Raw genomic sequence first — 27,581 nt, forward strand, 5'->3', positions numbered from 1 at the left:
ATATATTCTCTTTTTTTATTCTGTACATCCTTTTATCCTTCTTTCATTTCTTCATCCCTACAGATCTCTGTTTCACCCAGGACACCCCGTCTTTCTCACGGTTTCTCCGGTTCTCTCCCCAGTCAGGACTCCATCAGTCTATATGATGACAGGCTCTATATCATGATGCACAGGGACAACGTTGCTGTTTATACTCTCCGTGTTTGTTTTGTAGCGATGGTGGAAAGGTAACACATACTACTGGTGTGTTTCAGTGCCCAACCGAGTGTGTGTAGCTCCATATGCTTGGGCACAGTGGTTTTGCATATATGCTGTGTGTGTGTGTGTGTGTGTGTGTGTGTGTGTGTGTGTGTGTGTGTGCGTGCATGTGCGTGAAGGAAAGGGAAGGGAGCAGCAGTGCAGCCTCTTTTGTGAGTCCTGACACCCATCAACGTCTGCCTGTTACATTTCTATGACACATTCTATCTCAGGAATAGCACAGGCAGAGGGGAGGTGGGGGTGGGGGCTAAACAGGAGAGGGCTGGGGGTGCTATAAGGAGCCCAGCGGGTGGGGCTAAAGCAGGATTCAAGACATACAAGAAAAGGGTAACAATTTCATCACTCGCAAGTGAGAGGCAATACACTGCAACTTTCAAAGCCTGCTTGTGTTGTGTGTGTGCATGTGCGTGTGCGTGTGTGTGTGTGTGTGTGTGTGTGTGTGTGTGTGTGTAGGGTTTGGAGGGGTAATTTGTGTGAAAAAGAGTGAGAAAAAGAGAGCTTTGAGCTTTGCACAATTTGAGAACGTAAAAAAAAAAAATCATAGACATTACCTAATACTAGTGTACCAAAAGGTCTCTAAATACTTTACATATGCATGTGGATTCATGAGAATTAAATGTAAGTCGTTCCCACTGACATGGGAGCGGTGTTGTTTAATAGCTCTCCATCCGGATGGTTGTTAAATCTTTCAAAGCCTTTCAGAGCCTTTCTCTCAGAGTAGGCTAATAGGAGGGGGGGGGGACCATTGGTCTTGTTAGTGTGCCTGCGACTGTGCCCTCATGCCCCTCATTTATACATTCAACCACATCTACCATTTAATCCCACTGGTGGGTCAACCCTGACGGATGCCCTCCAAGGCTGGTGAAGGGGTGCAATTAGTGACTCTATGAGATGGAGGGGAGAAACTCACGAGCACGCCTTACTGCCAGAGACTTACAGGAAGACAGAGGCAGAGTGTGAGCAAGAGAAAGAGACAGACGGATTGACAAAGAGAGACAGACAGACGGAGAGAGAGCGAGAAAGAGAGAGAATCCCTTTTTTAACGCACCGCTAAACACAGCTATAGCCTCCTGTGAACACATCCTCTGGCATTTTTTCAAACAGCAACTTTTTTCACTTATTCTCTCTCCGTCTTCTGTCTCATTATTCAAATGCTTTTTAAGTAGAGGAAGGAGAGAAGAAAAACGCCCTCCAGACTCATGCATGCCAAGTTTTGCCAGATAAAAGTAACAACTTGTTTTTTTGTTTTGTTTTTTTTTTTTGTTGAGAAAAGCCATGAGAATAATATTCACATTTTGCGGTAGTCGTGTTTGTATCGTTAATGTGAAACAAGGGTTTGTCTGGCTCTTTGTCTTGTCTATCGGAGGGAGGAAGGGGTAGAGGTAGAGGTGCCTGTTTTCTCTCCTTGGTGCAGCACTGATCCAGCCATGCTAAGCTATGCTGCCTCTGTGGGGGAGCCTGCTCGGCCCTCCCACCTCTCTTTGTCTGTTTGCACTGTCCTTATCACTCATCGATGCCATGATACAGCTCACAGTGGTATGTGCCGTTGTGCACATACCAACCAAACCCAAAAAGTAATTACATAGACGGACGGATGGACGGACGGACAGACAGACAGACCGATCAATAGATAGATAGATAGATAGATAGATAGATAGATAGATAGATAGATAGATAGATAGATAGATAGATAGATAGATAGATAGATAGATAGATAGATACCCCCACATTTTATCATAATCATCATTGTCATCATCATCAACATGTTTCATTTCATTCTCATCCATATGAGTCCAAAAAGTAGCAGCATCTCACAAGCACCCAAATAAATAGGAAAAAAATGTTTTGCTTAAAATTGCCAAGAGCGAACAAACTGACATTGATGTCATTTCCTCTAAAGTGCAGGGTGGGGTGCATCTGATCAATGCTGGCAATATCCCTTGGAGAACAGACACATGAAAAAGTTGAAACGGGGCCTTCAAAAGGCTGAGCTACTGATTGAATTGCTTTCCAAAGGCTTTTTCATCTCTAGGACCGTGAAAGGAGAATGCCGGCTGGAGTGTAGCTGGGTGCAGATGGCACGGTTGCCTGCCATGGTGGATGAAGAGGAACAGCGAGAGGAAAGAGGAAAAAAGAAGAGGAGAGAAAAAAGAGAGGAGGGAGAAAAAGAAAAGAAAGAGAGAGATGGGAGGGTGGGGTGGGGGGGACCTACCCCAGGCAGTGTTTTCTGTTCATGGAGGGCATTCTGGGCTTTGATGGCCGACTCACGGGCGCAGTAGGTGAGGAACGCACAACCTGCAACAGAGGGGAACACCAAGGAACAGACTGATTTGAATGATGAACACAAAGGACAGAACACTCACAACGGTTAAATACATAAAGTTGACCATGCTGATAATAGCATTAATAGACTGATATGCACTGAGTACATTTACACAGGACCGAGGTAAGACAAACAAGAAGTCAATTAACTTTAAAAGTTAACCAATCTGAAAAAAACAAGCCTTAAATCAGGACCAAAATCTACAATCAGACTGAACTTTTCATGTCTAAAAACCTTGGACATGGCATGATATTCAGCAAGAAAAAGAAAATAATTTTAAATGGATGATACTGTGGGTTTTTTTTTATACCTTTATCAATAACTGTCCTCAATTGTGTTAAGCAATGTGAGGGAGTGGCTTTCTGCTCATTAATATTCATGAGCTGACCTTTGAGTGACAATTACAAGAGAAGCTTTGGCGACATGGGTGGGCGGGTTTTCATGTTTTGATCATTTGATCTGACTGGCAGTATGTAAATGACTGTGTCTGATGACAAGATTATCAGATAAAAGATTGGCTTAGAGAAACAGGACGTGGGGGAGCTCTTTTAAATGCCCACTAAGTGATTTGTTAGGCCAAAAAAAAAGGATAGATATATTCAAAGGTACAATCCTTAATTCGCATAAACAAAAGGATTCGCCTTGCTACCAAAATACAAAAAAAAAAAAAAAAACAGGACCGAAACCAGCTGTCTGTTAACACAAAGACAACTAAATCTGAGTTTCTAATACTTTTGTTTACATTATGTATGGACAGGATGGCGTGAAACAGGCCCATATTTTGAATTAAGATTGGTTGAGAAAGACACAAACTAGTTGTTTTCAGTCTGTAACTCCAGCTCTTCAGTTATGTGTAGAACTATACCTTGATTTTATGTGGTCAAACAAATCACAGATTGGGCCTTCAAAAAAATTTTTTTATTTATTCATTCGATGTGTTTTAAATAATGTACACTCATAGTTGATCAAGACTGAAAATGTTTCATAGGTCTAGAATAAGCAAGAACAACCTATCCTATTCAACATAGTGCAGGTCACGAAGGCTGCCATGCTCACTGCCATGTTCAGACCATGTGACCAGAAGGGATTTACATGCCATAGAAGAGCTTTTCGCTCTTTGGCTCAAGCTACTGCTGTTTACAGAAGTTCCTTGTCTGCTCAGCATGGAGGATCATCGAAACACACTACATGTCCAGAAGTATGCGGACACCTGAACATCGTACCCATATGTGTTTGTTGAACATCTCATTCCAAAACCATGGACGTTAATACGGAGTTCCCCCCCCCCCTTTGCTGCTATAACAGCCTCCACTCTTCTGGCAAGGCTTTCCACTACATTTTAGAACATTGCTGCGGGGATTTGCTCTCATTCAGACACAAGCGCATCAGTGAGGTCAGGCTCTGATGTTGGGCAGAAGGCCTGGCTCACATTTGGCCTTCCAATTCATGCGAAATGTGTTGGATGGGGTTGAGGTCCGGGCTCTGTGCAGGCCAGTCAAGTTCTTCCACACCAAACTCAGCAAACCATGTATTTATGGACCTTACTTAACGCAAAGGGCATCATCATGCTTAAACAAGAAAGGGCCTTCCCCAAATTGTTGCCACAAACTCGGAAGCACACAATTCTCTAGAGTGTCATTGTATGCTGTAGCATTAAGATTTCCCTTCTCTGGATCTAAGGCACCTAGCCCGAAAACAAACCCAGACCATTATTCCTCCTCTACCAAGCTTTACAGCTGGCACTATGCATTCGGGCAGGTAGTGTTCTCCTTGCATTTGCCAAACCCACACTGGTCCGTCAGACTGCCAGATAGTGAAGCGTAATTCATCACTCCAGAGAACACGTTTCCACTGCTCCAGAGTCCAATGGCGGTGTGCTTTACACTACTCCAGCCGACACCTGCAGGTTTGTGTGCGGCTGCTCGGCCATGGAAACACATTTCATGAAGCTCCAGATGAACAGTTCTTGTGCTGACGTAGCTTCCAGAGGCAGACTGGAACTCGGTACTGAGTGTTGCAACTGAGGACAGACGATTTTTATGTGCTAGCGCTTCAGCACTCAGCAGTCCCATTCTGTGGTCTTCTGTGTCCTACCGCTTCACAGCTGAGCTGTTGTTGCTCGGAGACATTTCCATGTCTTCCACTTCACAATAAAAGACTTACAGTTGACCACACAGATCTAGCAGGGCAGAAATTTGACTAAATGACTTGTTTGAAAGGTGGCATCCTATGACAGAGCCACGTTGAAAGTCATTGAGCACTTCAGTTCGAACCATACTACTGCCAGTGTTTGTCTAAGGCGGTTATATGGCTGTGCACTTGATTTTATGCATCTACTAGTAATGGATGGGGCTGAAATAGCCAAATCCACACATTAGAAGGGGTGTTCACATACTTTTCGGCCATATAATGTACCTTACTGGCAGACACAACAGGAGTCTGAAACAATTAGGCCTAAAAAGAGTAAAAAAGACGATTGAAGAAAATTTGATACCAACAATAGCAGAAAACAAGGGTGAATATTGGCATGGCCTTTTCAAGATGGAAACCTCTGAAAATAGACAAGGGATTTTTATGTGACACCAAAGTTGCTTGTTTCTGTTAGACAGGTAACTAATTGAATTAATCGTTTTTGTTCACCCCAACCCCTGTCAGGTTGAAACATTGTATGTAGTCAACAAAGAATATTTGATACAATCCAGTGTGTTCATACTTCTTTTTCCCTCATTCTTCGCCTGCTTTTTATCCTGCATCTGGCCTAAGACAGGTTGGATGAGCACACAACCGCTCCACTGTACACTCCCCTGCCTTTACCATCTGCATTTTCTCAGTTCTCTGAAGCGTTACTTTCGCGGGTCAAATTCTGTACATGGGTGAAAGGGACAGTTTGCTAGATCATTGCTGTCACATCTAGTAGAGAGGTTCTGCTGCACCTACTCGGATAGGTGTCAGTAGAGTGCAAGAATAGCATCGTATTGGCTGTTTTGGAAGCCTGGGAAGAAAATTCAGGGAAAATCCATTGGGGAATCACTTAGTGGCTCTTCAAAAAGATAAAAAAGTAAATATAAATTCTATCTTTTAAACTTTGTTTTTTTCAGCAGAAAGAGGCATACAAAATGTATGATGATTAGAGTAATAAGTGGTGTCAGAAAATATGGTAACCCTATAATTTACAGCCTGTTAATGACATGGTAATTGTGAAGAAATTGCTAAGAAATTACGTAGTAATTGTGAAGAAATTGCTAAGAAATTATGTAGTAATGTGAAGAAATTGCTAAGAAATTATGTAGTAATGTGAAGAGACGACCTACCTGTCTTACCCTGTATGTGGGCTATACCACTCACTATAACAATTCATTCCCATATAATTACCAACCAAACGTCTTTATTTTCTGCTTCAATTTTACTCTATAATTACCCAATACCCAATATTAGTAATTCTATTACTACAACTTGTCATTATATTGATTATACTAATTTTGCGTTGCAGTTATTTCTTACCAATTTTGTCACATTACAACATATTTCTTAGCAATTTTTTCACAGCTACTGTGTAATCGATGGCCTGTAAATTATAGGGTTACCGAAAATATTTGTTTCAGTTTTGGTCCGACTTTAATATTTGAGCAACAAACATTAGGGAACTAGCTCTGCAGACAAAGGAAAAGACAGTTCAGTATCACTCCTCGCACAAGCTGCACTGCAACCCCATCACACTCACTTTGTCTCAGGACCATGTCAGCCAAGAGGAACGCTACCCTGAAAACTGGGGAGAAAGCTAATGACAGCGGGCAATGGGAGCCTATGCTGCACTACGCCACATCACATACAGACAGCGTTCAATGTTGGGGTGGGGGGGTGGTGGGGGGACGGTACAAGAGGAGAGGAGAGAGGAACTGAATTAAACAAAACAAAATACAAAGTAGAGTGGGGCTGGAACTCTCTCTCTCCTTCCCTCCCTCCCTCTCTCTCTCTCTCTTTCTCTCTCTCTCTCCCTCTCTCTGTCCAAAGCTCCCGGCAGCCTGCCCAGCATTACCACACTGAGCTCTTCTGACAGCAGCAGAAAGCAGCACAATGTACGGATGGAGGACAGAGGGAGTCGTGAACAGAGGAGAAGGGAGGGCAATAGTGGGGGTTTAAAGCCTCGGGGCTCTTGTGAGCTCAGGGCAAACACCTAACCATACCATCTCAACCACCAAACAAGAGACACAGAAACACAAGGCACTGTCAACACATGGTGGGAACAGACAAATACTGAGAATGTCTACTCATCTGAACATCATATCACCTAAATGTTTTGCATATCAAAAAAAAAATTGGTCAGAGAAGAAAAGAGAAGACAAGAGAAGGTGGTAGAGATGAACAGAGGAGGGCAGAAACCAGAGGGAGTGTTGAGGCAACCATTTTCCCCGCTGACAGTCTGGATGAATAGATTTGTTTGTGTTCTATTAATGAGGTTCATGTGGGTTACTCCGAACTATCATATTTCTGCCACTCTGAAAATGGTTTACTAGCAGCCTGTGCATTTTGGATCTCATTTCACCAGCCAAATGTATTCAGTGGGTGGTGATGAATTAGGTGTCTTTATGCAGACAATATTCCAATTCCTTCCTCCTGTAGAATATCAGATCATTTTACCCATCCCATAAATTCCCCCTCCCAGTCAATTACGCTGAGTTTTACATTTTAGGCCTTTAACTGACAGTATTTTCCAGGGGGACTTAAAAAGAGAGTGTCTGTAGAAGAAACACCGATTCCTATATTACCAAAAATAAAAGCAGCTAATAGGAGAAAAGGGAAAATGCAAAGGTCAGCACTCAAGTACTCTTTCACTATTGCTATAGCCACAGAATGGTCATGTAAAATAGAATCACTGTGGGAAAAAATGAAATATTATTTAAGGAGACGTCTAAATGGGATCATTCATTTAGAGAATAAATACTATTCAGTGAAGATATGCTGAAGCGACAGTCAATCAAGCCACTGCATGTGGTTTTACTTTTTCTTTTCTTTTTTTGTAGTGTGTGTATATGTACATTTCACTATGCAAGAGGGTGTATTTTTTTCCTCTATTTCTGCGACATATGTCCTTTCAATGACCCATGCACTTAAGCAATTACTCTTTTGATTTAGTCTATGGTATATTTCCTACCCTTATCTAGAGCTAGGTCGCTACTCCATTGCAACCTCTGCATCACAAAGGGGGGTTAGACTGCCATGTCAGCCATTGATTCATTGATTGACCTGTAACCTGTTTGCCTGTATAGATGCTGGTTGCATCCTGTCCTGCGTGTGTGCAAGTATGCGTGTGTGTGTGTGGGGGGGGGGACTTGAAATTTATAGCTTTGCATACGGCAACCAGCAACTATTTCCCAGCAACCACTTTTTAGATCATATTATATACTATCTTATACCGTCCCCTCCTGCTCTACCCTATGCCATCGCTTCCATTTTATCTGTCATAGCTAATATGTTATAGGATGGTGCGGCCAAGTCCCCGTCCTGCCTCGCTCCTTGGTGTATGGGTGAGGGGCACAGTGATAAGAGTCTGTCTGGGGGTCGTGACCTTTGAACCGGCTGACTATAGCACCTGTGTCATGGTACAGCCCTCTTCACACCCTCCTTCATCTCAGCGCTCCTAACCTAATGATTTCCAATGGCCACAAAGCAAATCACTCAATCTCTCGCTCTGCTCATTCATTCTCTAATTTTCTTCTGCATCAGCTGGTAAAAAAAAAAAGCACTTAGACTGCGGAAATGTCATTGTCATTTTGTGTTTGCTTTTTTGTTTCTTAGATGGTTGAGGGTACTAGGAGGAAATGGCTGCATTGTTTCTCTCTCTCTCTCTCTCTTGCTCTCTCTCTTTCTCCTGGGCTAGCAAGTTGTTGTTGGTTTACTTGTCAAATGCTGGCCCAATCGCTGAATGAGAAATGAGTATTTTGCATTACAATCACAAACACGATTTATTTGTTAATGTGTAATGCATAGGGCCTTGAGGATAAATTAGTAACAACCACAACGCAGGCAAACAAAAAGCAAAGCATGGACTCCATTTAAATGTGTTTCTGTGCTCTTTAATGTATGGCTTAATAAGAATTTGAAGGCCATGGGCGAAAAAGGCTTTAACAACTTCATAATTGGAACCCAAACACGTACATATTGCCAGCACTGCAGTGTGAGGAGGGGAGGATGATGAAATAGTTTGAAACACAACAAAAAGACGCTGTAACTGGAGCCTGCTGACACAGCGGTGGGGAATGCCTTGGCTGTGTGAGGAGTTGATCCTCTGCATCATCTGATAGCAATCTAAAACAGCTTTATCTCACACACTGATTTCAGCTGTGAAGAGAAGAACCTCGTCCTCAATTCTCACCTCCCGTACGTATCCTCTATCCTCCCTTCTCTTCTTCCCCTCCCCTTTCATTTCTTCCAGGTTTTCTCTCATCTCCGGGGCAGAATTCCTTTGCCTCTTTTTTCCTCTAGTTTACCTCTCGCTATTCCGACTGACATTCCAGCGCGCATCGTGTGTCTGCTACGACATGGGGACTACTCTCCATTTCCACTGTGTTGAATCGTCTAGTAATTAATCAACTCTAATTTGAAAAGGCAGAGAGCTAGATAGAAAGGGAGTCAAAGAGGAATAGTGAGAGAGAGAAAGAGAGAGGGAGACAGAGAGAGAGAGAGAGTTGTGGGATGCAGCCGTGTCTACAGCAGCCATTTGTGGGGTTATTTACTGCAGCTCAAGCCTTCCGTTACCAGAACGCTTCTGTAAGTGCACATGCATGCATGTGTATTTGGTGCATGTGCCTTGTAGAGCATCTTTGGCCCTTTTCTTTTTTTCTTTGATTTTTCCCTCCCCAATTGAATCCGTCCAATTACCCCACTCTTCCGAGCCATCCCGGTCACTGCTCGACCCCCTCTGCCGATCCAGGGAGGGCTGCAGACTACCACATGCCTCCTCCGATACATGTGGAATCACCAGACGCTTCTTTTCACCTGACAGTGAGGACTTTCACGTGGGAGAATCACTCTATTCCCCCCAGTTCCTCCTCCCCCCTGAACAGGTGCTCCGACCACCCAGAGGAGGCGCTAGTGTAGCGACCAGGACACATACCCACATCCAGCTTCCCACCCGCAGACACGGCCAATTGTATCTGTAAAGACCGGCGGTAACACGGGGATTCGAACCGGAGATCCCCATGTTGGTAGGCAATGGAATAGACCACTACGCTACCTGGATGCCCCGTCCCACCCTATCTTGTTCTCCTACCTGAGATCAGCGTTAGAAAGGATCTGCACTCAAGAAGCCATCCAAACTGTTGCTCCCTCAGACTCAAACAGTGAGCACAGACAAACTCATTGAACAGCTACACATGTATTGCATCCAACCAAAGATGTGTTACTGCTTGCACTCGCTGGCTGTCTGTCTCCTTCTCGCACACACACACACAGGTTGAACACATACCTTCAATCCCCTCCTCTTTACACTACCAACTCTATTTCTCACTCCACCTTTTTACCCCTCATTCGTTCTTCTTGCCTTTCTCTCCATATCCTTGCCCCAGAGGATGCAAGCTGCCCCGGTGTAATGAAAAAGTGTGAACTTGCTCTCTGTGTGGCATTTCCTTGGCCAGAAAGTGTGAAGGTAGCAGAAAGCGAGCCAGTCCTGGCATGGGCCTCCCCTCCTCCCTCACACATCATTTGCACTGTGGAAAATGCCATCGCTGAGGGTAGATTACTTGCTTACTTCATTTGCTGCCGCGTGGGGCTCGGGGGGAAATGATAGCCTTTCAAAGGGGTCGGGTGCTGAAATACACATCATCAGCACTGATACTACAATGTGATTATGACCTGAATCATCGCCAGCCAGGGAGACGGGAAGCTCAATGGCGCAGATTGACCATGAGAGGGGCAATCAGACCGGTCTCAGAGCAGCTTTTAGCTCACTTAATCACTCTCTCTGCTCTGGAAAAACAGACTCCAGATCTGTTCACATGCTGAAACAACTATGCCAATGCTCAGGGAGCGAGGGAGACACAGAGGGAAGAAAAACAGAGAGGTGAAATAAAGAAGAGCCAGAGCATGCCGTTGACAGGGACTTTCTAAAGTGCTCTCACTCATTGTTCTGACAACAATATTTTCTCTGCCCAGGCCTAATGGGCTTGTAATGAGTGCTGTAATATAAGCAGTAGCCTAGCGTAACCTGTAAACCTTAATTAAGTGAGGCAGCCACCTTAAAGGGAGCCAGACACTGGTGTTAGCCTCCAGCTCCCTATCCTGAGGCTGACTACACTATGCTTCTCTCCTCCTTCATAAATCACTCCATCCCTTCATCTCTGCTGTGTTCAGCTCCAAAAAAACCCTTCAATTCTCCTTTCACTACCCCTCCCATCATTCCTTCACCTTGAGCAATGACTGGGTGAGGCCACACATTCCAAAGCTCTGTGGACGAGCGGCGTCCATCACGGGGACAAGAAATAGTTCCTGGACCCTCTCTAGTATCCTCTCTGACCCCTGAGTGGGAGACCTCAGTCATTGATTTGTTGCTGCTAGCTCATATAGAGTCCACCAGCCTCCGAACAAAGGTCAAACAGATCCATAGGAAATACACCTGGGAGGACACTACAGGATTGTGGCTGTGCAAGTGCATGTATATGTGTGTACAGTATGTGTGTATAACTACAGTATGTATGCACATGCAGGGCATGGCGAGTATGGTGACTACACAGCACAGTGCAGGGCACAATGTCTAATGAGTATAACAAATACTATAAATTCTCTCTGAAAGGCTCTGTGTATGTTTCAGGATCAATACATGGGCCAAAAAAGCCATTACAACAAAGCAGGGAAATAGACTTTGACACATTCACACTCACAAACTACGTATGTATACATACAACTCTTAAGGGCATAGAATTACATCATAGAGTGTCTCTTATGATGTACTGTTTAAGTATAAAAGTATCAAGAGTGTTAAAGACTAATGCATTTCCAACCACTTCTTAAAAGTACAGTCCGTAACGCAGGGACATGCACAGACATTTTGAGGGGCTGTTGCTCTAACCTGGAAAAGCGCAACCCCCACCCCAATTTTAGGTGTCACCCATCAATCAGCATGTACCTGAATGGTGTAAATTATGGTCGTTTAACTAACCACATATAAATTGGAGATTAGTAAACTGTTTAAATTTCAAAGTTTAATGAAATTTTTAAAAAAACTTCACACTGATAGTGTAAGTTAACACATTATTGAAGATATAGTTTCTTCTAAATTAGTTTAAGCAGCAATATGATTTTTTACCTTGAGCTTAACACTGTCATCTATCAATGTGATGGTAAAAGATGTGTACCTACATGGTGATCACACCGTTTCAATATGGCACAATGGTCCTTCATTTAATTACTTGTTATAGACAGCAGAAGTTATATAAAGATTCAAACTGAGGAAACGTTTTTGAAACAAAAAAGGGAAAAACACAATATTCAAACTTCAAACATAAACTCTTTGAACCCATATGATTATGAGTTGATACACATCATGTAAAGTAAAAATTTTAAAGTAGATATCACAAATCCGAGTCATTGGAAATTTAATATACCTCAACATATCATCCAAAACCAAGTATTTAATTGTACTCATATCTCATGAATGAATACCACGGAATGTCTGGATTACAATAATAAACATTTCTGTCTATGAAATTTCCAGAGACAATATAAAGACGGTGCAAGGCAAAATGCTTATCATATTCTTTTCACTTCAATTCCATTTTATTTCTGTAGTGCTGCTTTAACAAGGTGTTTGTCAGAAACACACTTTACAGACATACAAATAATTTAGAGAAAAAGAACTGGAGGCATCTGTTGAAGTTTGGGGGTATCAACACATTAGCCCCAACAATAGCAAGGCTATAATAACAAGGCCTATCCATATGTCTTATGACAAATTATGAGTAGTTTTTGTGTGCTTTCTAACCAAGTATTCCAGCCTGCGCAATATCTAATCTAGCATGATTCAACAGTCAAAACCACCAGATCCTTTTATCTACAGAATGCACACTTAAAGTAATGGTCATAAGTGGCGTTGTCTTGCATGTAATTTACTGCCTATATGTTAGCCAGCTAGCTAGCTAGCTATGATTGCACAACAGAAGGCGATATTGCACGACGTGATGCTAACTGACAAGCTATGCATTGTTCAGAAGCATATGCGGAGATTTGTAATCACCTGGAATTCCGTTGGTTATACCTGTGGAAGTGGAATGTTTATACACGGTTTGTTTCTTAAAATGTTTGGTTATTTGAATTGATACTGCCGTTAATAATTATTATAAGTACACAGAGTATAACGTTAGAGTATACATTTAGTTATTTACGAGTGGATTTATTTATTCATTGTGTTGATAATATAATTCGTTTGTTTGTTGATAATATGGACCACTTAGAGTAAATGATATGTTGACAAAAAGAAAAGATGTAACAATATGATTGTTATTCCTAAATTGTGGTTCCGGGGAGCAAGTAGAGTGTGACACAGGCCCTGAGTACACTCTCCGTCATTGCAGAGCTATTTGTGCCACACACTATCCGGTCTCTTATTAGCGAGTCTTTAATGTCTCCAAAATTTTCAACTACTGGCTAGCATTCTCAAATCTGTGACGTATTTGCCAAATTGTTCTGCTAATCCTTGGTTTCTCATTAAAAAAAAATCTGTATCTCTCAAGTCTGTTTTTGATTACGATGTTCGTCAAACAGCGCCTCCATCATACTCACTGTCCTCGCTGACGTGCTGCCACTCGAGTGTTCAGTGGCTCTCTCCCACTCTCCCATCAGATAGTAGAGTAGCTTGACTCTTGTAATTTTCTCTGCACCAGGCATCGGTAAGGTCTGTGTACAGTGTAAACTCCTCCTTCCAACTCTTCCATGTCTTGGCTAGGTTGCTGGAGGTTTTAGTCCATCCATCCCGACGACAATTATCCTTTCCCGCTCTCCCGTTGCGGTGTTCGGTTAGTCAGTCGGCTCTAAACTAATTTACGTTAGCTAGCTAACGGCACTCGTTCGCATCTAACGGCAACTAAACTTATACACCGCAGCCACCATGTTTCATTCTGTTGCGTTCTTTACTTAAACCCCACAGAATAGACGGTTAAAGCTTTACCCGCTTACTTATTACTTCATTAACATAAATCCTTCAATCGTACAGTTCCGCTACTTTCAGCTCTAGCCAGCGTCACTCGGGGTCTGTGTCACACTCTAATTGCTCCCCGGAACCACAAACTAGGAATATCAATCCTATTGTTACAATACATTCGTCGTTAATCGCATCCACAACTTCAGAAGACTCACCCGGAGCCGTCACACAGCGTCAGTACCAAGTTTGGATGCTGCAGTGTCACATGACGACGCATTGGGCATTGCTTTGCGTCACGTTTTTTTTTTTTTTGCGGCTTTGGGCCGCCCCATCTGTGTCCCACGGAGGCATGCCTATCAAAAAGTAATAGAAGTTTGGATGACATGGAAATTTAATTTGGTCTAACTTAAGCAATTATGGGCTACTCGTCTTTATACAGCCACAACAGCAACAATAAAACTTTTCTTTGTTTCCTCTCCAGAGGGGCGGCTCACCCAAAGAGGACAAATGGGCTGTTGCTCGGGCAACTTTAGCCCGGCCTTGCGCACGTCCTTGCCGTAATGGCATGCGCCGCCACAGCGTGTACGGAGTACTGCGACGACACGAGCGCTCCACTGACCACCAGAAACATGACGTATGTCGCCATTGGGTCAGCTTTGCGCATTTATTTGAGAAATGGACACGTTTGAAAGCCTAATGCTACGTTCAGACCAAAGGCGGCGCGAATTTTTTGGGCGGCGCGAATGCATCCAAAGTCAATGGGAGGAGGCGAATGGGCGGAATAATTCGCGGCGAAATTACGGGCGGCGCGAATTGAGCGAATCGAGCGACGAACGCGCCTTCGCGGGAGTTCAAAAATGTCCAACTCGGGCGAATATCTCGCCAGGCGATAGCCAATCACCTTCAAGTAGGGTTAGAACCCGCCTTCATGTTGGGAAAGAATACACGCCCCCTACCCAGAACTCTTTTCGGACGCCGTCCAAACGCAACTCGTAAACGAGCCGGTGAAATTCGCCAAGCTGGGCACGTCTCCGGTTTATGCTCTGAACCCAAACAGAACACTGACGCCGGTTTCGGCGGCGCAAATTGATATAAAGCAGAGCCACCGCAACTGATCTCTGTCGCTTATCTCTGTCGCTCGTGTGTGGTATTTGTTGTGTGCGGTCTAGCAAACTTGCTAGCAGCGTTGGTGTAACTAGACTGCTTGTTGTGACGTCAACACAGCGAATTCGCGTTCTGTTCGAACGCACCTGGCGGAGCTGGCGGCCAAACACGGGCGAACAAAGCGGCGCCAACTCTCGCCGCCTTTGGTCTGAACGTAGCATCAGAGGGACTTGGAAACGACGTGGCATTGGCCGGTTTTCTCATTCCCAATTAATAAAGTGAACAGTGTTTACAAATTCTGACCAGCACAACGGCCGGAGTTGGGCGGAAAGCTGCTGTGTGCATCAAATTGCGGAACGTGCGTTTACCATAATTACAGAAACTAATGAAGTTAAACTAATGCAACAAACGCCCAGTGAAAATTTTTTATTGCAAGTAGATTTAAAATAGACATTGATGATAAATGTGTATTGTGTGAAAATGACTTAGAATCTCCAAGCCACGTTTTCTGGAACTGCCCACGTGTTAGTACATTTTGGATGATTTATCAAAGATTATTCTTAGAAAACCCTCTTTCAATCTTACCTTTCAATTGCAAGATGTCCTGCTTCTATTTAACCCCATACATAAAGACCTTTATTAAGACATTTATTAATTATTCTTGGAAGATTCTTTAACATTTGAATAATTGATTGTAACCCTGTGTTCAGTGTTACGTTTATGTAAGTTATTTTATTATAATGTCTTGTATGTTTGCTCTTTATCATTAAATAGAAAAAAAATGTTTAAAACCTTACTTCCTGCAGATTCAGGAAGTAAAGTGACAAATTGCTGCTCCCCTCACCTCCATCTGATTGCCTAGCACCCTTTCAATATATGGCCCTGGCTAATGCTTTTGATGTGAGATCTTGGCACCGTCTACTGTATGGCGGTCCATAAACTAAACCTTTGCTTATGTGGACTGTCTGGGCACACCACCTATTCTGCCTGTAAGGTCAGGGCCAGCTCTATAAATACATCTAGCAGCCTGCATCCCTGATGAGCAAGCTAATTGACACTGTTAATAGATGGGGTTTCGCAGTGCTGTAAATAACATGTAGGTTCTCACTTACTGCCACCCACTATGTTACTTCGGGGAGGGCAACAGGCGTTTTACCTGCCAGGTCGCTTCTCTCCAATCTCCATCTTCTCTCCCTACCTGAACCTGCACTGGTAAGGGGATTTACATAAAAATCAATGAGAGGTTTTCTCCCAGCCCATGTCAAGGTCAGAAAACTGCATCTCTTCCTCTTCATTTACAATAACAATTTCCTAGAAAGAAAAAAAAACAAACATGACCCAACAAAAATAATTCATGCTGGGCACCTCCATAGCTGAATGGTTAGAGCGCATACCACATGGTTACATGGTCCCAACATCACCGTTTAAAATCCAGCCAGCGACCTTTGTTGCATGTGTTACTCTTCTCTCTCTCCCCATTTCATGTCTTCCTCCACTGTGACTATATTATAAAGGTATAAAACTACCCAAAAAATAATAAGAAATAACAATTCATGCTGTAACTTACACTTGGCTTGTGCCCACGGCCTGTGAACTGCAGTGGGTTTATACCCCTAATGCTTCCATTGATACAAAATCTTACTTTAATGTGGACGATGGTGTGTAATCATTTTAATATTTGTAGCTTCCCCTGTCCTCTTCCCAAAGGCAATGATGTCTGGACCTTCCAGAAAAGCCAATTGATCACAGCAAGGCCACATTCACAAGAGATTGGCAGCTGCAAACTGACTGGCTACTGAGAGACAGATCCGATTTTCAGCCACTTTGATTTTACAAATCGAAAGATGCCTTTAAAGACAGGGCTTCAAAAGGCTCAAAGGCTGCCTGGATGGAGTGATTAAGAGGAAGATGAGGAAGAAACACACACAGAGAAAAAAAGACACCCCCACCCCCCAGCTCATCATACATAGACTGCGCTTCATTACACTGCGCTGAATTTAAAGGCCATGTCGAGATGAAACGCTAATTGTAAATTTCTCTACATTATTCAAAACAGGCTTATCATGTGTATGCTACCTCATGAAGTTGGCCTTGCCACGGTCTGAACACATTCTGAGCATCTATTTTTAAATATGCCCTGCATTGCCAAGAACTACATCTTTGCAACCTTGTACCAGCCTCTTGTTTTGGAGTGGAATGGTGGTTAACATAGGTGGTCCGGCTAATGCTAAAAGTGTGATTGCATTAGTGTATAGTTTCCATTAACCACAATCTGCCAGGATGCCTCTGGAGACATTGTCCTGACCACTCACTAGTGTGCAAAAACAAGAGGGAGAGGATGGACAGACAGACAGACAGACAGACAGACAGACAGATAGACAGACAGATAGATAGATAGATAGATAGATAGATAGATAGATAGATAGATAGATAGATAGATAGATAGATAGATAGATAGATAGATAGATAGATAGATAGATAGATAGATAGATAGATAGATAGATAGATAGATAGATAGATAGATAGATAGATAGATAGATAGATAGATAGATAGATAGATAGATAGATAGATAGATCAATCTGGGTACTTTCTTTCTAATTAAGCCACATCTATCGTTGAGCAGTGAACGATGGGAAGAGTGCCATTTTGGAAATCACTGTAAAGTCAACATACTCTGCCAGTTCTATCAAAATGCATTTCACTGTCAAATAAGAAACACAAATTTCATTTTTGATCCATCTCCCTGTGGCATACAATGGATATGGATTTGATGCATCTCCACTACAAAGCCTCTCTGACCAGTTTCTGTCTTTGGCAGCGGAGCACACACAGAGGCGGTTAGCTGTCACAAAGCTAGCTAGCTGCAGTACCACTCCTCCATTGGAAAAGACAGATGAAGGACCAATAGCAGAGATGGTGGGACAGTTGAAATGGTGGAAGGGGGGGTCGTAGCTGAGCGAGGAGGAGAGGGCCCTACACCTGCCTACAGAGGCTCTCTCTCACCCCCCCCCCCCCCGTCCACTCCCTCTTTCTATGCTCACTATGGGAGCCGTCTATGGGGGGAGGCTAGCAGGCAATCAGTGATGTCATGCCAGCAGCACAGCGATGGAAGCTTAACCTATTTTCGGAAATACCACAGAATTTCTATTTATAACTGTGCTGAGCAGCGTGCATCTCCTCACGTCCCTAATGGACCAGAGTATTCACTTTTTTTTTTTCCTCAGACATTTTCCATCCTTAATGTGCATCTTCATTTTGGACAGGGAGTTAAATTCATCTGTTATTCATGAGAGTAGGAATGTCTGGATACTGATGCTGACATTGTTCGGTGTTTATTCATCACAGCCACCTATATAAGAATAATATAGGCTATTATTTATGTTTCTCTTTTTTTTTCCTCCGGGTGCTCTGGTTTCCTCCCACAGTCCAAAGACATGTAGGTCAGGTGAATCCTTAGGTGTGGATGTGTGTGTTGGTCCTGTGATGGCCTGGTGGCCTGTCCAGGGTGTCTCCCCGCCTGCCGCCCAATGACTGCTGGGATAGGCTCCAGCATCCCCACGACTCTGAGAGCAGGATAAGCGGTTTGGATAATGGCTGGATTATTTATGTTGTCAATGGTAGTGGCAATTCTAGAATTTTTTTTTCTTTGACTGTTACCACAACTATTAGTAGTATTACTGCTTACTTTGGAGATATATTAGTAGTGGAGGCCATGGCAGTAATTGTGACTAGCCTATAGCAGTGGGTAGTGGTAGTCGGTAGTAACAGTAGCAGTAGAAGTAGCAATGCTGGAACAAGTATTACTAGTATTACTAGAGGGATTTTCTTGTATCCACAGCTTGAGGGTGATTATGTTATACATCTGCCAAACTTGGCCTCTGCTCCTCCCCCTCTACCCCTCCACCCTTCCTCTTTGTTTTCCACTCCCTCCGCCCTCCGGTGCCCAGACAGCTCTCAACCTGTCAGAGGATTTCTGCATGTCCCGAGCTCAGCCGTCACTCCACCCTCGCCCCCCGCCTTGGGATAAAAGCAACCATTTGTTTCTGCATCTCTGACAAACACTTCATCTTTTCCCCTCCGCTTATCCGTCCATCCATCCATCCATTGTTCTTTGCCCGTGTGTCTGCCAGTCATTTGCCTTGTGGTTGTGCTGCGTAAGTGTGTGTGTGTGTGTGTGTGTGTGTGTGTGTGTGTGTGTGTGTGTGTGTGTGTGTGTGTGTGTGTGTGTGTGTGTGTGTGTGTGTGTGTGTGTGTGTGTGTGTGTGTGTGTGCCAGCCTCTTTCTCCAGTCCTCCTCTGAGACAGAGAGGAACAGCAGCCACTCACACACACAGCCACGTCTTCCTGTGTCGGCCGCTCTCCAATCAAACACACGTGCACAACATTTATGCTCATTTGCACCAACATCCAACATCAAGGACCAAACCATTTGGCATTTGGGGAGCTGTGACAACTTGACTTATTGGTCATTTTTTTTTTATTTAATTTTTTTTAATTTTTAATTTTTTTCAAAAAGATGGGGTTAGCGAGCCCTCCGAGGGCACCCTGGTATAAGGCAAGACAAATAACTTATTATTTTTCCCAGCTTGTACAAGGCTTTATCGCATGACTTCCCCTGAACCATTCCAAAATGGAGAGGGATTATCACAAAGCATTGCATTAAAAATCTTTCCCTCCTTTTTTCTCTCGTCATTTCATTTTCCTTCCACAATGAATCTGTGCCCAGCCAGGCTCAAACACAACATTAAAGAGCACGAGGCCCTTCCCGACAGAAACCGCCAACCCCCTTCTCACTCTCCTTTTCTTTTTTCCCCTCTGTGCGCCTTTATGTCCCCTCTCTTTTTTCTCCTTCCCCCTCTTTACAGCGCCACAGTCTGCTCTGTAGGCGATGGCTCGCCACTAAGCTCACTGTACAAGAACAGACAGGACCCCATCCCTATCTTTGAATAAAAGAATAGTCGTGACCTTTGCGTTGCAATAAGAAGCGGGTATGGCAGAAAATACCTCTGGAAAAAACCGTGGGACGCAACAAACGTAAAAAAAAAAAGCACGTTAATCCTACATACCCTCTCTGACGGGATGCTCCTCTTTCGCCAGCCTAAATGGTATCCTTAGAAGAGGATCGGATCACATATTGAAACATGCTTTCAACGGATGATGCGGCCTTGACAGGCAGAACAGCGTAAGCCGTTTTAATGCATTCAAAGTTACCTCCTTTCCCATTCAGAGAGTAATTTTGCATCTCAAAAGTTTAGGGAAAATGGCATAAAATCATCCCTCCACTTGAATTATTATATTCGGTCCACAACATGCCTTGTAGTTTTGTTTTGGGGGTTTTTTTTGAGGGGGGGGGGGGTTAAAGTCAACGGCATCATGCTACACCAATGACACTGTCTCTAGCATCTTCTTCTTCTTTCAGCTCGTTCCGTTTTCCAGTGGTCGCCACAGTGGATTTGATAGTTTCCATCGGTACCCTGTGAGGACACAGCACCGATGGCAGCTGTTGTTAACCCGGGCCTCGACCGATCCGGTATGGCCTTCTCAATCCGCATACTGATTCGGCAACATTTTACGTCGGATGTCCTTCCTGACACAACCACTATAATGGACGAGGGGCACAGGTAAAGTGCTAGCTGCCATCCCAGTACAGCCCATGTCTGTCGCCATACACTGTCTCTAGCATATATTTCTAAAAAAAAATCCCTTCCGTCCTTATGAAGCTACGATAGCATGCCAAACAGAGATTTGTGCCCTGTGACAAACTGAACACACAAATATAACAACCCTAATGCATTGGAAGCAAAACATTATCAAAAACAGCCATGCCTGAACACGGCCTCACGTCATGCCTGCAGCCTTTACACTGTCTACCCAATTCCCAATGTGACAGCAAACCACATCAGCATCAGAATCAGAATCAGGTTTACTTGCCATGTAGGTTTGCACATACGTGGAATTTTACTCCCGTTGGAGCTTAATGCGCTCCAATTAATCCAACACACACGTATGTAGGTTTGATAGTCAAGACTAGTGTCTCACGAGGAGAACCAATGACATGTGGGCATCATCGTCCCATGTCCCACACCCGTCCCTCCTCTTACAGAGCAGGCATATTCAAGACAGGTCACGGGAAAAAAATGGCTTTCAAATTGTTGTTCCAAGTACGGCTATCAATCCACCTGAAAGGCTCTCTCAGCCTGGGATTGGGGCAGTGGGATGTGTGTGTGTGTGTGTGTGTGTGTGTGTGTGTGTGTGTGTGTGTGTGTGTGTGTGTGGTGGTGGTGGGGGGGTGGGGGGGTGGCACAATGTGGTGGTGGGGGGGATGGCACGATGAGAGCTAGGTGAGTGTTTGAGTGTTTGGCACGTGGACGCTCGCCTCTAGCACAGCCAAGCCACGTCAGCAGCATGGGCAGCCCACTTTCCTTGGCAAGCCAAGAGAGGAGAGAGAGGGGCGAGAGCAGTTTTCATCCTCAGATGAAGAAGACCCGCAGCGCTGTGTTGCTTGTTCGAAATATTAAGCGTTTGGGACTCATTCACGGCATCAGCATGGCCTGGTAGCATTTGATCACTCACTCAGGCAGAAGAGATTGTTCTAAATTTGATACATCAATGAAAAAAATATATAACCACAGAGAGAGAGAGAGAGAGAGTTGTTTTCCAAGTGAGTGGATGTTTTCTTGATCAGTTCTAATGGAAATCCTTCCATCTTTCCATCGACTAGGAACGCGTAAATACATCGCCATACCGCCATAATCAACCTGCTGAGAGGTCTAAAGCAAAATGAAAAGATCCAATTGATAGACTGCTGACTTCCTGTATGGTGAGAAATGTAATCACCGAGCTAGAAGCAGTACGTCCTATCAGGGCTCTCCTATAGAGCTCTGTTTTATAGTCTGTAAGTGAATTTGCTCCCATCTGTTTTCTCATGGGGGTTCCTGTCCTACAACACCGCTGTGATCTTCGGAGCTTCGCTTACAAACACATTCGGCATGAAAACACACTCACATTTACATCAAAGCGGGGGGGGGGGGGCGGAGAGGCTTTGACAAACCAAATGATTACGAGCTCGGCTCAGTCAACATCGCAGCCTTCCTGATACAATCATAATATATAGAAACACTTGAGGCCCCTATTAATACGATGCATTTGGATGCAACGCGAGCCGTGCCCAGACTCCCTTCCTGGACTCATTCCATCAGTCCTTTTTGTTCTCTTCAGTTTATGTCACCAGGAGAACAACCCACAGAGGAACACTATCCATCAGACTGGCGGGGGGGGGGGGATAAAAAAACTTTAATAAATATTTCATTAGATTATTCCATGATTTAATGTGCTACTGCTTGGCTGGGGTCTGCAGCAATATCTCTGGCCCATTTATAAATGCATTAACACAATGATCCCGACACTAGCTTAATATTGATACCGAACCACCTCAGCTAGCAGATGGGAGGAGCAGGGGGGTTTGCAAATGCCTCTTTTTTTTTCCCCTTCGTGCACTGTGCTGAATCACTCCTGACAAGCAGTCTTTCCTTCCCTCTTGTTCTCCGTCTTGCTCGCTCTCTCCTTCCTCCCGGCCCTCTCTTCTCTTCTTCCCTCCCTCTCTCCATCTCCGTTTCTATCTCTCTTGTCAGCGAAACTTAATTTCCTTTTCTTGAAGGCATTGTATGTTTATGCATTTATTCGGGAGCAAATGTGCTCAGACTAAACATCAGTTGTTTGCCCGGCCTCGGCCACAAAATTACATGTTTAAAACTGACTGAAAATGGGGGGGGGGGGGCTCTCCGACGGGTGTGAGGGATTTAAACAGTGCATCCGCCATTCTTAGAGAGTGCAACTGGGAGCTGTTGAATAGCTTGAGGAAAAATAAAATCAGAATATCCTGAAGGAGGACTTCACATAAAAAAAGGGCAATTTCTGACTAACGTCTGTGCACATCTGCACATTACGGTGCACGCGTGTCTTCTGCACATGCTTTGACTGAGAGCTCATTAGAGCAAAAGGGAGAAGTTTTCACAGCTACTGATGAATTCAACATCAGGAAATCCTCTACCTATTAATACCAATTGGGCGACAATCATTGGCAGGCCATCGACAGCGTGGGCAGAATTAATCATTTGACGAGGGAGACCGGACTGCATTTTTAATTGGCAGAGGCAGCCACTGTTTAGGAAGGCAACCAGCTGATCACCCAGGAGGCTGCTGCTTCAGACAATGCACATTTGCTAATCCTCTTGAGTCAAGTTATTATGGCCACGCATTATTATCGCGCTTTACAAACTAATTCCATGTTTTCCCTCATGGATTAACCGGGGAAAACATTTTTTTTAAATCAGTCGCGTGAGGGAGAAGAGAATAAACACACACATGGCAACAAACTGTGGAGGAAATGACAATCAAAAAGGAGAGAGAGCCTCATTCACTCAACATGCGTGTGTGCGTGCATGCATGTATGTGTGTGCGTGCGTGTGTGTGTGTGCGTGCGTGCGTGTGCGTGTGTGTGCGTTTAATCTGTGAGTTCCTGTCTGGCTAAATCTTGTATGCATTTCTGAGGGCGGTACTCCCACATAATTCCAAAAAGGCCAGTCGTAATCCCCTTTTGCTTAATGCGATAATTGACAATAAAATAACCCCATCAGAAATCATTGACATGTAATGGTTTGATCACTTATTGTTAATTGTGAAGCAAAGATTCATTACTTTCTAAGCTAATTAATTTGACTAAAATGGACTCAGCTGTATTTGATCAGTTATTTATACTTAATGAATAGCACTGTGAATTAGCTTTGACGTGTGCGTGCGTTTGAGGAATATTTTAGCATTAACCTCCAAAATATGTGCTCGCATCAGGAAAGTGATTGCCTCTATTTGCGGGTGGTGGTGGGGAATGATAGCCTCATAGCAGTCTTTAGGATTGCTTGATGAGATGTAATGAAACAGGGAAATGACAGGGTCGATGACTGCCATAGCCAAGGTTATGTGTTCTTTAAGTTAAAAGACAAAAAAAAAATTTCTCGAAAAGCATTTTCAGAACTACCAGAGGTCAAAAATAAACTGTAATAACTATAGAAATAATATTAAGATATGATATAAAAAAGTTTCCTTTAAGGGTGGGCCTTACATTTCGCCATTTACCTCTTATTTAAATGTGAGATAAGCAAAAATATAAAACTTGCAAGGGATTTATAGAACATACAGGCCAGCGTGGGAATTCAAAAAGCTTGTCTTTCTCTGAAAATGTGGGAAAACAGTTCCCTGCATTATCACATTCTTCAGACAGAACAGGAACCGTGACATAAATTGATCATGGTGATTTAAAGAGCATAAAAGCAATGTGCTATCCATAACGTATGAACGTACGTACAACCGTGTCATTTGTTTTCAGTAATTTTCCCCGTGTCAGCTACTTGTCTCGGGAAAAATCTCGAATATTTCATCTGAAGTACATGCAGATTTATCCGGCCTGTTCTCTCTCAGGAATAATATGCCTCAGGGTGTCTAAATGATCTGTCCCGACTTCAGCGATCACGCAACGATCACTCGGGAGCTAAATACTGCAATCATTATGCAATCCAGTGAATTTTCCCCACGCATGCACACAGAGGTATATATACACACTATCCCCTACACACATTTACACAGACACAAAATGGAAGATGCATGTCTCTCCATCTGACTAGTGGTCATATCCCCTCTGCACAATCAATAGCTGCACACAGTCTGTGCAGGGCTGCATTAAAATAGGCTTTATGAAACACATACAGTTAGTATAACACGTAGGTTTGAAAGTGGCCCATATGCTGGTACACAGACTTATTTGATCACAGGATATTTGACTGACATCACTGGATTACACTGGCACATATATATCTGAAGATATATATCTGAAGATTGTTGTCTTGTAGTGTTGTTATTCTATGTTAAGTACACTGAGAGAGCCACGAAACTGGACTCTAATTCCATGTTTGTGCAAAACTACATGGCCAATAAACCTGATTCTGATACAGAGGCGTGTGGAAGGCCACTAACTTTATATTGTTATGCATATATACATATAGCTTTCAGTCATAGAAATGTTAGCTTAACTGCGATCAATCAGATTTCGAGGTGGAAATTCAAATGTTCGTTTATGTTTGAAATAGTTCTTCAGCTAAAAAAAATGTAGGGATTAAAAAAAGAAAGAAGGACAAACGCTAATGTTTTAGATATACTGTCACCCAAACCAAAGCGTTATGCTGGTTGTGAATAGGCTTCTTAATGGCAGGAAATTTCATGTTTTTACAGAGGCGCTTCTGACACGAGATAATGTGATTACACTGAGTTGCAAATGGCATTTACATGACTGCCACTGCTTGTCATTTGTCTTTCCTAAATGTCAGTCCATTACCAGTCTTGTGTCATATGCTGCAGCATCCATGACAAATGCACAGCAGGAATGTGACATGGAAAACACACAACAGAAAAATCGACCAAACATGGGCTATAAGACACTTGGGAGTGTATGTCTTTTTATATTACCCTCATTATGACTAAAAATGTGTAAAAATAAGTTTTCAAATTCAATTAATGTTGGCATAAACATTAAACTGACTAAAATGATTGATGAGAATCTCATCACGTGAGCTGCCTTCCTCTAATCACGAGTATTGCGTTGCAAGCGACTGTATCACTTATAATGGCCAAACGTGTCTAAATGCACTAAATGGAAAAGGGTCGATTTCTTTTTATCATTATAACTATTATGAAAGCTTTACTAGTCTCTCTCTCGTTGTTTTCACCCACACGTCCACAAACACAATAGAAGAAAGGCTCAAAAGGTTATAATGCCTGTTAGTCCAATCCCTTGTGGTCTGTAACAAACGCAAGTCACTGAATTGCCGTGAGATGTGTACGGAAGGACGTGTGAACGATGCACGGCCGAGTTATGGGGAAAACGTCAGAGGTGAAGGCAAAGTGGATGTTCGACTGACCTGTGGGCCTTGCTCGAAGTTAGTGGCTAGTGTCATGATGATGATGACGATGACGATGATGATGATGACGACAACGACGCCGGCATCTACAATGAATGTGCGGGAGACTTGCCTAGGAAATACGAAGTGTTCGACTGACCTGTGGGCCCTGCTCGAAGTTAGCGGCTAGTGTCAAGATGTTGATGTTGATGATGATGATGGTGATGGTGATGACGCCGGCATCTACAATGAATGTGCGGGAGACTAGCCTCGGAAATACGAAGTGAATTTCTATCAAAGGCTGTGATCTTCACGGGGTTTCCGTGACGACGATCTTCCATATTGAACATGGAGGTTGTCACTATATATATATATGCCTGTCTTTCGTGTGTGTTTGTGTGCGCGCGCGTGAGAGAGCGCGTGTTTTCACACCCTCTCCCACGAGCCGTCCGCGTCTGCGGGATCGGCGTGGCGACGTCCGTCATCTCGTGACAGCTCCCGCGTCCCCTAGTTTGAGAAATTGCGGTACGGAATTGATTTCGCTGGCTCGGGATTTGCAAAGCGGCCCCGCTCCGTTCGCACATGGGGAGATGTAAAAAGAAAGAATACTAATGAATAAATGATGTTTCGCTTCTTCGCGGAAAAAAAAGAAAAAACATGGGTCAGAAGAACAGAAGAAGAAAAACTCTTTAAAAATGCATCCTTTCCAAGCGCCGCTGCCCCACTTCTGAGAGCGCGTTTCGAAAATTACAATTCAATCATAATGAAATACAATATAGATGAACACAACTATGCACACCGATGAATTACCCTGTCTTGACAATGTAGGCAATGCCCAATATTGGGGGGGGGGGGACTCGTTCATATTTAGGGTTGTGCAGAATAAAGAAGCCACCCAATTGCAATTGTATTTCCTACAAGGGAACATAGACAGGAATATTGTACTATGAAAACACACAGGCTTAGTCAACGTAAGTCATTATTGTGCCACAGCATCGTGCATGTTAAGAAGAAAAAAATACGCCAGAATTACACCATATTGTTGACCAGTACGTTTCATTCCCACCTGGAATCACACATCTTACACAAAAAGTATAAAAGAAGACATTAGACAAAGGGAGGTGGTGCACCTCATCCGACTTGTTTCGACACCATTCAGTTTAAATTTTATGCGATTATTATTAGGCTATACACGGGTCGCCTGGGGAGGGGGGGGGTCACACGTTACCTTTGTGCATGCCGGTGTATCGGTCCTTAAGCACTGTCAGTTCGTGGATTTTCCCAAACTGTTCAAACAGGGGTTTCAGGTCTTTCTCCTCCAGGTTCCGCGGTATCTGCCCGATAAACAGCTTAATGGCATCTTGGTCTTTCATGTTGCCGCTCTCCGGATGAATGGAGATGGATTCTGACCCGTTCATGGGTTTCGGAAATGTGATCTGGGGGTACTGGTGCTGATGTGGGATCAGGAGTAGTGGCTGTTGGGTCGCTGGTGCCCCCGGTCCGGTGAAAACCAGGCTGGTGTGTGCGGGCTGGGGCTGCTGTGGATGCTGCTGCTGCCTTCTTGTTTCAGTCTGAGTGAATCTGGCCATTCTGAGCTGGGAGCAGAGTGGATAATAATGACAACACACACACACACACACACACACACACATACACACACACACATACACACACTGTGAGAGAGCAAGCACTCAGCTGGAAACCGGGCTGACTTTCTATCCGACACACAACACGCGCGCACACGCACGCACACGCACACACGGAACAAGGCAAAGGAGGCTGACGGTGCCAGAGGAAGAGCACCAGAGAGCGATATTCA

The 27,581-nt window shown here is 43.7% G+C and overlaps 1 protein-coding gene across 1 annotated transcript; it reads right to left on the reverse strand.

Annotated features, from left to right (window-relative positions):
* Nucleotides 1–2,286: 2,286 nt before the first annotated feature.
* On the reverse strand, nt 2,287–27,351 carry zgc:165603 (uncharacterized protein LOC571425 homolog). The gene is made up of 3 exons (XM_056276872.1): nt 26,991–27,351; nt 2,471–2,553; nt 2,287–2,346 (listed from the first exon to the last, which is right to left on the reverse strand). Exons 1-3 carry the CDS (start codon nt 27,349–27,351, stop codon nt 2,287–2,289), a joined length of 504 nt encoding a protein of 167 aa, XP_056132847.1.
* Nucleotides 27,352–27,581: the final 230 nt, after the last annotated feature.

This window comes from Lampris incognitus, chromosome 3 (assembly GCF_029633865.1).
Source record: "Lampris incognitus isolate fLamInc1 chromosome 3, fLamInc1.hap2, whole genome shotgun sequence".
NCBI lineage: Eukaryota > Metazoa > Chordata > Actinopteri > Lampriformes > Lampridae > Lampris > Lampris incognitus.